The sequence below is a fragment of the Condylura cristata genome, unplaced genomic scaffold (genome assembly GCF_000260355.1).
Source record: "Condylura cristata isolate star-nosed mole 26May11 unplaced genomic scaffold, ConCri1.0 scaffold00011, whole genome shotgun sequence".
NCBI classification, from domain to species: domain Eukaryota; kingdom Metazoa; phylum Chordata; class Mammalia; order Eulipotyphla; family Talpidae; genus Condylura; species Condylura cristata.
Genome location: NW_004567112.1, coordinates 43,381,067 through 43,397,532, shown reverse-complemented (window position 1 = coordinate 43,397,532; position 16,466 = coordinate 43,381,067). Strand labels below are relative to the sequence as shown.

The window sequence follows — 16,466 nt, the reverse complement described above, 5'->3', positions numbered from 1 at the left end:
CTGTACCCCAGGTTTTATATGCATAAATAAATCTTTTTTTAAAAAATACACATTTGTGACTTTTTAAGGAAAAGAAAACTCACAAATAATCTATATGAAATAATCAACCTTTTTAAAATTTATTCTCTAGTAACAAAAAATCATAAATGTGAAGCTACATTCTATAGATATTAAGACATTCCAGTTTTTAAAAAAAATTGATTGCAAGAAGAGTTTAGGTCTAATTTTAAATCGCTAGAAAACAAACTCAGATTACATATAATAACATCATGTTTTCAAACAGACTTGAAGGAAAACTGTCAAAGATTCACAATTACAGTTCAAAACGTTCTTTTCTTTTTAAAGGTAAAATTTGCATATAGTGAAATGTACAGTGCAGAGTTTGTAAGGTTTTAAATATGTACACAAATGCCCTATAACCTACTATCTAGATACATATTTCTATCATCTGAGAAAACACATTCTTGTTTGTACCAGTCAATCCCTACTACCCACTGTACTTTGCATTTTCTTAAATACCCAGATTTAACCTATCCTTTTTATAAACATCATATTTATAAAATATATTAGTCTCGATATAGGAAAGTAAGTTTTAACATATTAACAAGCCTGACCTGTCAATGATATTCATAATTAAAGATTATTTCCTAATTCTCAACACCATGTGTGAAGTCATTTTAAAATGCTAAATTATAATCAACTTCCACATAAAAGCCGAGCAATTTAATTTCAAAGTAAAAAATAAATTCAGTGTGACTTCTGCACAAAAGTAATTAAATTGTCATCATTTGCAGATCCATTAAGATCAGAAATGTTTTAAGATGCTTTTTCTTCAACAAGAATAAGCAACCAAAATCTTCTAAATAACCTGTATCCTGCTTATTTCCTACTAGAAATGTTAGCAAAATCAGCCTATTTTGCAATGTTAACTCAACATAAAAGTATGCAGCATGAAACCACGGACTACACTACAGTCATGAAACAGGTTTACAACACACTCAGAAACGCAAACAAAAAGTATTATAGTAGGTGTGTCTATTACAGATAGATATTAAATGTGAATTTGGAATTATACACCTGCGCATATCAAGACAAAATAATCCCCAAACTGGAAAAAATTTAGTAAAAAACGTTGCTGGGCATTAACAATAAATTTATGTACTATTTCTTATTAAGCCAACTTTGGAAAGTGCAGTCAACATCTTGCCCCAGTGAAAAATATACTTGGAATTAACAGCATATATATTCCATCTTGAAATCAAGTATATCCTCACACTACTGGAACAAAACACCAGTAGAGTGCTTCACAAAGGAAAGAAAGCAAAAATGGTATTAAAGGTTACAAAGGGCATTGAACACTCTAATTTACAAAATTTCTTGTTTTATTTAAAAACAAACATAACCCAGAAACATCCTCATTCTAAAATACTAGACATATCTCACAAAAACCCGCAAAAACTACCGGGGGGGGGGGGGGGGATGCCACAGGGAGGGAAGTTGAAGGGGAGGGGAGCAGAAAGAAGATAACTTTAAAGTTAATTTCTATGGACCTCCACCAAAAATTCTCATGTTCATAGTTTCCGGCACAGAAATCTGAACACCTACTGTAGAAAGCAGTTGGCTCTGCTACTGCCACGGCCTCTGCCTCTACAACACACGCGAATCCCAGAACAGACTGAAAAATCAGAGATCGCTCCTTTTCTCACTCGGTTTCAACAACCTTACAGTAAGTCTGAAGTCTCCACCACTGAAGTACGAAGACTTCATCAAGAAAAATAGGTGAGTGGCCTGCCCCTCACCCCGACCTGCCCGCTCCATGAAGGGCTCACAACCCCGCCTTTCAGCGGTCTCCACAGCCGCCCACCCGGACGCCACCAGTGGTGAAGCCCGCAGCCAACACACTCTGGGTCAGGGCTGAGGGGCAGGGGCAGGGGCATCCTGCTAGACAGCCGCTCCCTCCCGGTAAGCAACCGGCTGGGAGGGAGGCGGTGACCCGACAGGGGATGTGGGAAAACCCGCAGTGAGTTCCGAGGAGGGGCGTGACCGCCAGTTGGCCAGGCTGAACCAGATGCCAGAGGTCACCCCACAAGGTACGGTTTTGAGAGCCGGAAGATGCGAAAGGAGCCTGGGAGGTGCGGGAGCACTCGCCGTCTTACCGACAGGTCCGGATGACGGCTGTCCCTATGTGACACAGCTCTGATGACCCCCGCTCTCCAGCCCCGACAGCAGCGTCCGCTCTCCCTGCGCTCCGAACGCGCCTCTTCGCTGGCCGCCACGCACAGGAACCGCTTCCCCACCAGCTCTGGCCGCGTCTCCACCGCCATAGCCATCACTGTCGAAGCGCCTGCTGCCCCCCTCCACAGAGAGGAAACCAACGAAATCCCGCTCCTACCAGCCGCCCATGCTGGAGAACCGACCGGCGGACGACAGCTGCCCGACAGCGGCCCGGGGAGATGGGAGGAGGCGAGGTGGGCCGAGGGATGGGAGGGGGTGGTGAGGGGCGAGAGACACACGGAGAGACTCGGGGGCGCACTGGACACTGCCCGGGAGGGTACAACGACTTTGGTCTCTCGCAGTCCTCAACACTCCCCTGGACTCGCCGACTCGCAGTCTCAGGCTGCAACTCAGCAGCCAGCCCCCGCCCTTACCCCCCCCCAAAAAAAAAAAAAAAACTAACAGAAATGCCCACACGTCAGTGGGGAGGCTTGAAGCAGCCCCAGCCGCCGCAGCCACCGCGACGCGGCCAGTACTACTCCGCCTCCCCATCCACTAGTAAATGAACAAGCCGCGCGTCTCGCGTCTCCTTCCGCCGGCGCGGGCGGGGGAGGGGGGGGGAGCCGCGGGAGAGGGTCGGAGAAACCACCGCAGACTGAAAGTAGTGCCCGACGCAGACGCGCGGCACGACAGTGGGGATCAGTCAGGGTAAGAAGTGAAAAGATGCGCGGAGGAAGTGAATACTTTCCTTCAGCTTCTCCATTAAGAGGATCTGGGGTTCACCTCACTCTGCCTGCTCCCTCGAAAGTGGGGGTGAGGACAAAGTGAAAAGTGTGCCGACTTCACTTTTGTTCATAAAATTAACTCCAGGTTAAATGTCGCATCTCCGCAGCGATGTTTTTTAGAATGCGTGGCACAGGACGTCTGCGTTAGCCCGAATTTCGTTCTGAATTAACAATCCAGTGTAGTCCAAGCAGAAAAGGAGAACAACACTTTTTCAACAGAAAGCTATAGCCGGCAGAATTCAATCACTGCAGAGCAGTCCACGACTTTAAATGGAAATGAAGAAAACACTCTCGGCCTTTCAATCTTCCAGTTTGCAGCGATACTAATTACATGTTTGATATTCACAGATTTATACCTTGTTACTGCTTTGTTGTAAGAAAGCCAAAATTTTGTTGACGTTCTTGTAATTCACAAATCTCTCCGCCAGTTTTAGTATTTTTAGTGCTAGTACATGCCTAAAATCACTTGTCAGAAAAAGAAAAAAAAAGAGAAAGGCTCCGTATTCAGTTATTAGAAGAGACCATGGAAAGAAATGGCTTTAGCCAATCATAGTTCAGGAAAATAAATTATGTTTACTTCCCGTCCAATCACAAGAGGAGCACTAGTAACCCAAACACACGGAAGCTCTCCCACTTGGACCGATTACTCCTTGTTAGATTCAATCGTTAAATCAAATCTCCTGATAAACCTCCTGAATAGCTGGATTTCAAACAAGTTTATACTTCTTTTTTTAAGAGATTCTTTTTAAAATCCTAGTTGTGATTTTTTTTTCAGGGGCACTAGTCAAAAATAATTCTGACGCAATAAAAACTTACTATAAATTTTAGTTTATTTGAGATTTTCCTTCTAATCAAAAAAATAGTTGAGTAAACTGGATATGTTTAAAATAAACAAGTATCTGCTTTCTTAGAACACCCAAGCAGAGCTGTTCTACTGATGTGGAAAAAATAAGGCCAATACTAATACAAGAAAGACCAAAATTAAAACAAACAAGATTTTAGTTATAGTCTAACTCTGCTAATCTAAAGACCAAATATGTAGTTGTAATAGACAAAGGAAAACTAAGTCCAGAAATGCATATTGTCAAACTGAGAGAAAAATTTAATGATCTGTTTCCAGGTTCACTTACAGTATGTACTGTATGATACTTATTAGCAAATCATCTTGAGAACTACAACCTAATTTTTCTAACATCTCAACTTGGAGCCAGTAAAATAAAGCAACATATGGAAGGAGAAAAAGGGATTAAGATTCAGGTCCAGATTACCAGTGATCTGTTTTGTGATCTCAGGCATTAAGTACAAATACAGACATTCCTCAATTTACAATGAGATTACATCCCAATTAACTGACAACTGAATATGAAGTAAAAAATGCATTCAATACACCTAACCTCCCAAATATCATGGCTGAATCTAGCTTACCTTATGCATGGTCAGGTTGCTTTACATAAACTGCCAGCTGATTTCAATGATGGAGGTAAAGCCCTGTAAATCGGTCCCTACATGCTGAATGCCATCCTTGTAAGTGCTCTGCTAACGGTGCAAATCCACCAAATCCAATCAATCAGCCCACCAAATAATGTGCAAAAACAGTCTTGCAGAAGGTCATATAGACTTAAAACATTTTCAACCATCTTATATTCTTAGTACTACATTCCAACAGTATTGTGATTCTCTTGATTATAGCCCAATGCCTGAGGTTTACAAAAAAAAAAAAAAATCACTCATTCAAGATATTTTGCTTCTGGAGAAACTTTAAATACATTTTACTAGCACTTGTTTGTTTTACTCAAATAACAGGGAGTATTTCTATGATTTTATTTTGCCAGGACATCATAACTATATACAATGTTGAATTAAAGGAGTTTTTTTCTTTTTCTTTTTACATCATTGTAGTCCCCAGAGTCTCCCACCACCTTATCACCTGTGAATTATCAATATATTCTCTTGTGTCCTTCTCTCCCCTTTTTTGGCCCGTCTCTTTTCCCCTCCCTAATGCCTCAGATCTATAGTCAGCTTACTAGCTTTAACATTTTCTTGACCTTTTGTTTGGTTTCTCTATATTCCACATATAAGTGAAACCATCCGATATTTATCTTTCTCCTTCTGACTTATTTCATCTAGCATGATCCTCTCTAGTAGCTCCATCCATGTTGCAGCAAATGGCATGAGTTTGTCTTTTTTTTGCCAAGTAATATTCCACTGTAAAAGAAATTTTACAGTCAGACCTGAAGCATTAAAATATTTTTGTTTAATCTGTTAGTTTTCTACATTCCTTATTTTCACAAAAATCTTCAGAAAATGCTGGTATTATTATAATGAAAAGTTATAGGATTTTTCACAATGTAAACAAAGAGTATATAAGTATTTTAAATGACTAAGATTACAGAAATTGAAATATAAAAAATATAGACTAGTTCTTTTACTTCCATCCCCACATGTAAATACATGTATCAACTATATATTATACATGTCAATAAAAGCAAATTTTATATCACACATCAAATATAAATCTATATAAATATAACATAGATCTATATTTATAGCTACAGCTATATAAGTATCAGCCTGAAAATTAAACGGATAACTACAGCCCTGATTATTGCAATAAATAAGTTTCCTTCACTTATGAGTCAGTCCAGTCCCCCATCTGATTACCAAACTTGTTCAAATCTCCACTTACGGATTTTGAAAACATACCCTCTTTTTTCCTACTACTAATCTCAACTGTCCTAGTACTTATCTCAACCTGTTATTATGCAATTGCTTCACACGTGTCTCCCTTGAAGACTACAAAGTTCCTTAAGGGCAGGACAGTGTATCTTATTCAAAACTATACTCCAGCATTTACTAAGCCTTAGGCAGAGTAGATACCCAATAAAGTCACTAAATTAATAAATAAATGAATACTGCAATATGTACCATTTTCTAAATCTAATGCAACTAAGATGAACTCAGAATCTCTAACTCAAGAGACATAAATACAAGTTCATGTTCTGCTTACAGAGTTATTGATCACATCTAAGCCTTCATAAAACCTGAGTTTCAGAAAAGCTCAAGTTCCTGGGGATGATTTCTAACCAACAGATACAGAGTTAATAATTCACAATGAAGACTCACTTCATTACCAAACCACCAACTTAATGCAACTCAAAAAAGATTCTGTAAGTGTACATACAAAACACCAGTCTCTTCTTAGTACTATAAAGAGAACAGTCTCAGATAATGTCTTTGATGGTACCAACATGAAAATTTAACTTTCAGGTTGTCTTCTTGATGCCATGTGAAAAAAGCAAGAAAAAGAATGAAGGAAGGTAGAAAAGAAGGGATAAAAAGCAAGCTCTTCTAGGCCTCCCTTAATTGTACATTTGTTACCTAGATTTCCAATTTAAATTCTGGCTATGCAAGTGTCTACTGCTTTTTTCTGACAGTTTCAATTAAATGAAATTTTAAACTTCTTTTCAATGATAAAACCTTAAATTTAGAAAGAATGTATAAACATCAAGTTTCCTCAATTATTCTATGAGGAACTCCAAGAAAAAATAGAAAGTTACCATGAGCACAGTGCAAGGGTGTTCCCAGGGTCATCTCAGTCAGCAATTTTTATTTATTCATCACCCCTGTTGTAAACACTTCCACTATTAACTACCATTAAATACATTACATGGCAATTTGCATTTTACATCATCAACTATTACATGAGCTCCTTTTTATATGAACAGGCTAAGTTCCTAAAGGATTATATTCTTACAAGCTTTCATTATTGCCACAATTTAGCAGCAGCAGAGCTAAAGTCTTAAAGAATGGTTCTGTTCATATCCATGAAAGTTAATTAAGGAAAAAAGCCTCTCTACTTCCATTTAAAGGTATAAATGAAAACAAGTCAAAGTAAAATCTAAAAAAATCAGTAATGCTGACTTAAAATCCCAGCATGCTAACTCTACTCCACTGATGTTCTTCCCTAAAGATGAAGCTAGATTCTACATAATGAAGGAACTTTATGATCAAGAACACCCAGCTCTGAGGCACATTTCTCAAATTAATAGCATCTGGCTTCAAAGAAACAAAACCAAAACAAAACAAGATCTAGCAGTGAAATATGGGGGATCTTTAGTCATTCTTTTCTTTGGCACATTCTAGGAAAAAAAAAAATATGATTATGTATAATGAGATTTGTAACATGCTGAAAAACATAAATATGTAATAAATTACCTCATATAAAAGAAAGTATTGTCTTCCGGCTCCACATGGGCTTCACTATTACTGATAATTTATTTACTCAATTAAAAACAGTGTATAAAATAGTGCTTTAGTTCCAAGGCCTGTATTCACATGAGCAGAATATTTGGAGACCCCTAGATTTTTCCTTTAAAAATCACAGTTGAAACATCAAAACCATACCTTGAAAACATAAAAAATTTTAAAAAGGCTTTAACTACAAGCTTAAAATTCAAATTAACATCATCACAATGCTCTGCTATTTCAGGGTACATTTTGACATTATCTAAGGTTAAATGATATATATATATATATATATATATCATTTAACCTTATATATATATATATATATACTGAGGAGGCTCATAAACTTCCTTGCACAAAATACACAAACACTAATGTGAAGCTGTTCAATCCCCATTCCACAGAGCCATTTACAAACCCCAGATGTAGGAGTCACATAATGCAGTGTAATGAAAGAATGAGTCAAGAAAATCTAGATTACTTCTACCACTAACTACTCTGAAGAATATTATTCACCTGGTTCTACACCTGCAGATTCAACTGTGGACAGAAAAGTCACGTATTTATTAAGTCTACAATAGCTGTTTCTCCATTGAACATGTTCAGTTTCTTTTTTTTCACATCATTATTTCCTAAACAATACAGTCTAACAACTATTAACACAATAAATCTAAAGTTGTCTTAAAACAGGTTATAGGCAAATACTATGCTATTTATATATGAGACTTATTTAGCATTTGAAGACTTTGGTATCCTCAGAGCTGCTGGAACCGATACCCACAGACACGGAAGGACAACTGTACATACACTAGATAAACTACTCCTCTAAGAATAACATATAAAATGTAGAGGCTGACAATCTTTAAAGTAACTAGAAGTTTCTTCTAAGACTTCTGAATAATTCACAAGAAACAATTATATTTTCTTGGCACATGGTAGATTCAAACCTAAAAATGTTACAGGATTAACAAAAATGCATTTGTTAGAAAAACAAATACTTTAAGTCAGTTTGTTCTATCTCAAAGGTCTCACAAAATTTATAGCTATCATTCACTAAAACATACATACTAATAATGCAAAGGACTTCCCAAAAATGTCATTTTAAACACCCGTGTAGAAAAGCTTCTTTCCTCTTACTCAAATTTGCTTATAAAACTATCATATTAAAATAAATCATCTATTAGATGATTTATTAAAATAGGTTATAGGCAAATACTATTCCAACTTCAAGTGGAGGAATTTTTGTGATACTCTGCATTATAAATAATTTTTATATTTGAAACATTTACCTTGCAAGTCTTCATATTCTTCCATCTATACATTTAAAAAATAACTTTTTCAGCTATTCAAATTATCAAAATTATTTTTAAATCAACTGTTTCTTTTGTATTCAAACATACATGGGTGCTTCTTTATACTTTCTTGCAATTTTTTTTGATAGCCACAAGTTTTTATTTCACATAAAGTCAAATATGCAAGTATCTCAATGTCTCAACTTTCTCACATTTATAAAATATGTAGATACTGTTCTGAATTTTCTTTTGGCAGTTTTTATAATGTAAATTTTTTAGAAATCATTTAAAATTAGATGGTTAAAATCTACTCCAGACAGACAAGAAATCATCCTGGCCCCAAACAATAGAGGTGTACTGAAGTGGAGGGGTTGGGGGGCCTACTCCTAAAAGGCAGGAAAACAAAGCCTGCTTATTACCAGCTTTGGTCTGAGATAAAAGATAAGGCTCTATACCCACCATCACCAAGCAAACCAGTTCCTAGCATTAAGTAACAGAATTCTGCCAATAGAAAATTGGGATAAGAAAACAGAAAGAGCCTGCATTGGAAGTACAGAGTGCAAGCATAGATTAAATTGGAATAAAAAACATAAGAGTTAAAACTTCTCTGCAAATCAAATCCACCTTAACAAAGAGGTGATGATACCAATAGTTAAAGCAAATGGGCTGCCCCCACCTTCAGTGCGAGTTCGATCCCTGGCTGCGGAGGTGATTCACATGGCACAGCAGAGGGCTCCTACCTTACCTGCTGCTCCCCTCAGCAGTGTACTTCTTCCATCTGCCTGTTCTGCTCCCCACTCTGTCTCTGGTGAATCCTCTCACCCCCCACACATCTGGCCCGTACCCAGTTTTGTATGTATAAATATATCTTTAAAAAAAATTAATCGTGATCAACTTTGGGCACTGACCCACACTAAGTTTAGCTCTTTTCTTGGCATCAACACTACCACCTCAATGTCTACTACCCTGAAAATGATGGCTGGCATTCAGTCAAACATGACAAACCTAGCAACAGAGGTACCTTCCCTGGTTATCAAGGCAGCGCATGCATATTAGGGTTACCATCACCTTTTCTTTAAATTCTAAACATCTTAAATTCTTTTTTTTATGTCATTCCTTTAAACAAAGTAATTTAATTCATCTCTCCAAAATTATAAGTCAAGATCTCAAGAGTAACAACTCACTGTCAGAAGACAAAGCAACTAACAGAAGAAGATTCAGAAATAACTCAAATGTTCAAATGTTTGGAACAACCGGCCAAGGAATTTAACATAATTATGAATAATGATAAGGTCTTAAGTGGGAAAGATAAGCAATGTACATGATCAAATGACAAATAGAAGAGATAGAAACTACAACAGTTGAGGAGAAATGCTGAAGCTGAAATGCTAAAAGAGAAATGTAACAACAAAAATGAAAAGCCTTTGACAGGCTAATAAACAGACTTGACACAGCTAAGGAAAAATTCAATAACCTTGCTGATAGGTCAAAAGAAATTACTAAAGCAGTCCTCTCTGGCACAACAGGTTAGGACACGGTACTGCAGGGTGACTGCAGCTGCTTCAGTGAGAGTTCGATCCGCACCCTGCAGGTGACCCACATCCTGCAGGTGACCAACATGGCACAGTAGTCCTCTCCTGCCTCACCCACTGCTCCCCTCAGCAGTGTACTTCATTGATTTGCCTGTTCTGCTCCTGGCTCCATCTCTGGTGAAGCCTCTCACCACCCCTGCTCCTCTGGCCTGTACCCCAGTTCTGTATGCATAAATAAATAAATCTTAAAAAAAGAACTTACCAAAGCTAAAACTACATAGAACAAAAACAAAGAAAAATATTATGCAAATATAAGGGAATAATTTCCGACTTAAAACGTTTTGAGGCCAGCACTACTCTAAGATCGAAATAAAAGAAACTGCAATAAAAGTAAACAACAGATTATTGTCTTTCATAGATATAAATATCTTCAACAAAAAAACTTGCAAATCAAATTCAGAAACTTATAAAAACAGTAATATACCACTACTAGTAGGGCTTTATGCCAGGGATCCAAGTTGATTCATCATTAAAACATCAGTGTAGGGTCTCCTTAGTGGCACAGGGAGTTAAAGCGCAGCACTATAAAACTAGCTACAGCCACTGCACTGCATGATCCCCAGCCAGCATGCTGACCCAAGTGCCTTGGCGCTGCTCCCCTCAGCAATGCATTTCAAGACATCTGCCTGTTCGGCTCCCACTCCCCGGTCCTCCACACCCCAATGCCTCTGGCCTGTACCCCAGTTCTTGCATGCAAAAATAAATAAATCTTTAAAAAAAAGTCAGTGTAATTTTCCATATCAACAGATTAAACAAAATTCTCAGAATATTAGGAATAGAAGGTCACTTACATAATATCATATTTAACAGTAAGAGTAAAATGTCTTTCCCCAAGGATTCAGAAAAGGGTAATCCACTGCCATTATTCCCATTTAATAACAGCATATTTGAAATCCTAGGAAATACAGTAAGATAAGAAAAATGAAATAAAAAGAAGAAATTAACCATGCTTGTTGGCAAATGGCCTGAGTACCTACATAGAAAAATCCCAAAGAATGCTAAAAGCTCCTAGAACTATTATGTGAGTTTAGAAAGGTTATAGGATACAAGATTAAGATGCAAACATCATATCTCTATATGCTGAAAACGAAAACATGGAAATCCAAATTTAAAACCAGTACCATTTATAAAAGCACCCTAAAACACAGAACTATACATATACTGTATAAAAGCACCCTAAAACACAGAACTATACATATACTATACTGAAACAAAGAAATAATGAATGAAAGAAGACCTAAATAAGTGGAGAGATCACGTTCACGTTTAGAAGATGTACTTCTCCCGAAATTGATCTACAAATTCAAAATAATCTTAGTTAAGATAACCAGCAAATCTTTTATTGTTGACATCAGTAATTAAATTATAAAGTCAATAAGATAAGACAAAGGAGCTGGAGCAGCAAAAATAATTTTGAAAAGAAAAATTTGGAAGATTCATTCTGTCTAATCCCAGGACTATGCTATAAAGCTATATAAACCAACTCAACGTGACAGTAGCAAATGAGTAAATGATGAATAGACAAATAGAATAAAATGAGAGTCCAGAAATAGACACATACCTATGTGGTCAATTGATTTTTGACAAAGGAACAATTGTAATTTAGTGCAAAAAGAATATTTACTTTAACAGATGGTGCTGGAACAATTATATATCCTTGTACCAAAAAAGGAAATGATCCAAACCTAATACTACATACTAAAATTAACTCAAACTGGATCATAAAGCTAAAAACTTTTCTAAAGAAAATAGAAAATTTTTATGACATCAAGTTAGATAGATTTCTTAAAATCCATAGAGTTAAAAATTAAAAACTTGAAATTAAATTTTCTTCTCAAAAGGTTACAGACTGGGAGAAAATATTTGCAAACTACACATCTGAAAAAGCATTGGTATTCAGAATTTTCTTTTTTGAAGGTTATGTTTTAAATGGACAGGTTTCTTATGAGAAAGAAAAAGACAGGCACCAGCATAGTCACAGGAGAGCAGAATAGCTACCAATTTTGCATTGCTATTATTATATATGAATAATTATTCATCAAAGTCTGATGCCTATAGATAGAGGCACCATTCTCAAAAAAAGGCACTTCTAATTCAAACATTCTTGATATATGCCTCAGTGAGAAATGAATGGATGGCAAACGACAACGCTCAGGATCCTGACTAATAGGATAAAAGAAAAATGTTCCTGTTTGTGATTCTCAACAACTGTCCTTTCCTTATTTCCATTCTATATAACAGGATATTAATTTGGGGAGAGAGGAGAAAAAAGTAAGCATTTTCATTATATGAGCTACATATACATAATGTATACTGGAGAAATTTAGTCTGATGGATGAAGCCTGTCGTCTTTTCAGAATTAAAACTATACTGAAACTGGCCCTCCCTAGTGGCGCAGAGGGTTAAAGCACTGCACTAAGAAGCTTAAGCCACTTCCACATGAGTTCAATCCCCGCCTGCCTCGGAGGAGCTCCACATGGCGAGGCAGACCTCTCCTGACCCGCCCACTGCTCCCCTCAGCAGTGTACTTCATTGATCTGCCTGTTCTGCTCCCCACTCTGTCTCTGGTGAATCCTCTCACCCTCCGCATCTCTGACCTGTACCCCAGTTCTATATGAATAAATGAATAAATCTTTAAAAAAAAAACTATACTAAAACTTACAAATGCCATTTTGACATATTACAAAATTATTTTAAACACTATACTGAGTCTATAAAAGTTTTTATTCAATTTAACTTTTACTTAGTGAAAAATAAACTTTTCCTTCAAGAACTATGTAGGATTTCCTTGATTTTAAGTACAGTTAAAAATAATACGAAGCTTTCTACTAGGCTAATAGTTGATAAATTGCTATAAAATGGAATAGTTTTAATCTAAATTTTGGATAATTCAGGTTTTAAGGTTGAAGTAAGATACTTTAATCCTAAAGTTGAATTTGAGAACCTTTGACTTGAAAATTATATTGCCAGAATTATTTTTATAGTCATATTCATTACAATTTTTTCTTTTAAAAAATAAACTAATTTCTAAAAGATTTTAGTTTTTTAAAAATAAGTACTTAAGCCAAATAAAAAGACTTTAATTCTTTGGCTTTGAGGGTCACTCAAAAGCTTAATTTAAAAGACTACTACAATGACAGCCCTGACATAGATGAAGAAAATAACATGTAAAAGCTAATTTGTTGGGCCCTTCCTGGCGGCACAACAACATAAAGCACACACTTTGAAACTAGCCACAGCCAATTCAGCACCAGTTCAATCACTAGCCAGGGAGGTGACCCACAAGGTGCAGCAGACCTCTCCTGACCTGCCCACTGCTCACCTCAGCAGTGTACTTCATCAATCTTCTCTGGTGAATCCTCTCACCGCCCATGTACCTTGGCCTGTACCCCAGTTCTGTATGCATAAATAAATCTTAAAAAAAAAAAAAAAAGACCTTGTCCAAAATGTACAACTGGTTTGAATTGAGAAACTTTGAGTGAAGCTGATTCAGAATGGGAGATTTCCTAGATAAATCAACAGAGAGACAGGGACCTGAAGACACTGATCAGAACTAAGGTCAACAGATTACAAAGATAGATAAGAAATTTAATGTGAAGGACCTGAGAGAGCATCACTATTGAAAAGAGTCAGTGGCCTTAAGGAGAAGACACATAGCTAGCTGGAGAAGACAGTGAGTGATGAATAAAGCCAGACCTTCTGAAACCAATCTATGAAATCTTTCCATAAAAGGTTTTATCCTAACATAGAAAATGTACTGATATTTTATAAAAGGGAACAGCAAATGTAAAAATAATGATTTAGATAGGCAAATCTGGTGGGGCAAGAATTTAAGATGGATTAAAGCAGGGGAAATAATAAGCAAAGAGACCACTTAGAATACTATAATTATCCAGAAATAATGTGTTAAAGGCTCTAACAAGTTTCAACCCTGAGTGGGAAAAAAGAGGAAACTGCTGTATTGTGACATTCCATGAACCATATGGCTTGCTGGCATTTTCACATTTTCTCATTTATTCCTCATTTAAAAATTATAAAAAAGGTCAATATGCCCATTTTACAAATAAGGAAATTGAGACATGGAGAGGAGAAAGGAAGTGTGCATATGATCATACAGCATGGATGATGGAACTGAAATTCACTCCAGAATGATCTCATAGCAGAGATTCACATATATGAGCACCACTTTCTAGGATTAAAAGTCTTCTTGGTATGCCCTAATTTCAAACAAGAAGTAGGATCCACCCAGACCAAATGAACTTGTCCAAATGGAGATTCCCTAACACCCAGAGAGCAGTATATATTTTTTTAATAATATAATAGTTTATTTTTACATCATTTTGTGCATTTTTTCATCTCAGTTGTAATCCCCGTGGGCTTCCCATAACCAAATCACCCATATGCCATCACCATAGTCTGGTGCATTTCCTTCTCCCCACTATTTTTGATCCAAATCCCCACTCGACCCCCATAAAATGTCTCTGGTATATAGCTGTTCATTATTATTATTATATTTTCTCGCCTGGCCTGTTATACTCCTGCTATGAGTGAAACCATCCAGTATTTTTCCTTTTCTTTCTGGCTTATCTCACTAACCATGATCTTTTCCAGCTCCATCCATGTTGTTGCAAAAGGCATATGTTTTTTTTTTCTTTTTTTGGTGAAAGCAGTATCTTTTTTAAGGTATTTTAAGCATTAATGTTCTAATGTTACCTACCTTAGAATAAGGCAAGTTTGGAAAAGAAATTAGGTACTTAGATAAAATACCAAATGCATATAAAGATAAAACAGATGACTATCCTAACATTTCTATGAAAAGTTACTAAATATAGGTTCACTTCAAAATGGATTGAGAGCACAATCACTTAATAAATAAGACAGCAATAAACAGAAAATAGGAATAGAGCTTCATACAATATATCCTTGGTGAGTTGTCATTAATTCTACTTTTCCATTAACTTGGCAACAAAGATATATTATAGTTATATTATGAAATAATATACCCTATAGGAAGTTGGGAAAATTCAGGGCATGTTTGAGAATTTCAGGGGAATTACAGTGTTATTTGTTCTCTGGGTGCTACTTACACAAGCATGTTCAATTGTTAAAATTCACTGAGCTATATGCACTTTTTTCTGCACATATAGTATCTTCACTTTTAAAATACGTATGTGTTAAGAGCTTGAAAAGTAGGCAGAAGACCAGTTTGCTGGATTACTTAAAAATACACCTACATACACAAGGAATAACTGAGAAATAGTATAGGATACTGTAATTAGAGCCCACTCCAATTCAGTATTTCAGAGGTGGAACATTCAAAGTGACTTAAAGGACTACTATTTGTCCTTGGAAAATATTAAATGTTAAGTAAATGGAGTTTGAAAGGATACTGCTAAATAAAATAAGTCAGAAACAAAGATAAATAACACAATGTGTCACCAATTTGTAGAATACAAAATGCTAAATTAATAGTCAGGTGAAGACAAGCTGAAAAATCAACCCTTGATAGCTGACTACAAAACTGAAGCGCCAAGGAAGGGAGGGGGTAAGAACAATGAGGGAAGGAAGCACAATGGTCTCTGTAGCAGAATAGGGTGACTTGGTAGCTGGGTGCATTACGGTGATAATAGGTACCCCAATACTTCCTCAGTTAAAATGTAATTTAAAAAAATTCCAAGTGGAAGATATTTACTATATATAACTGACAAGAGTCTGGTTTGAAGAATAAATAATGAATACAAATGGATACAATATGATAGCTAAGAGAAAAATGGGGAAAGGTATAAATAAACATATGCAGGGCAGTTCAACATCAAACATTATCAAGAGAATGAAGCTTAAGTCTATGAGATACAGTTTTATATTCATTTGGTTTGCAAAGTATTATCATAGCTGACAATTCCAAATACCGGAAAAGAAATAGATTTACAGGAATGGCCACAGAGTACTGGTGGGAGTGAAAAATGGTACAAACATGTTTTGAGGCAGTTTGACATTATCTTCTGATGCAGTTTAAAGATTCCATGTAACTTTCAGAATTTTAACTTATCTTGGTCTCATTCTCAGTAGACCAAGAATTATGATTATGATCAAAAAAATGTAACAAATAGGCCCTCCCTGGTGCCGCAACGGGTTAAAGCACAGCACTAAGAAGCTGAAACCACTTCCGTATGAGTTCGATTCCCCCCTGCCCCGGAGGTGACCACATGGCGTGGCAGAGCTCTCCTGACCAGCCCGCTGCTCCCCTCAGCAGTGTACTTCGTCGATCTGCCTGTTCTGCTCCCCACTCTGTCTCTAGTGAAGTCTTTCGCCACCCCTGAGTCTCTGGCCTGTACCCC

General features: G+C 36.7%; 1 protein-coding gene across 1 annotated transcript in view; it reads right to left on the bottom strand.

Annotated features, from left to right (window-relative positions):
- Positions 1-2,428, bottom strand: part of JMJD1C (jumonji domain containing 1C) — a 207,293-nt gene extending 204,865 nt beyond the window's left edge. Inside the window, exon 1 of the mRNA XM_012723687.1 lies at positions 2,157-2,428. Within this exon, the coding sequence (XP_012579141.1) occupies positions 2,157-2,330 (174 nt within the window). The 5' untranslated portion in view covers positions 2,331-2,428. The remainder of the gene's footprint in view (positions 1-2,156) is intronic.
- Between the last annotated feature and the right edge of the window lie 14,038 nt (positions 2,429-16,466).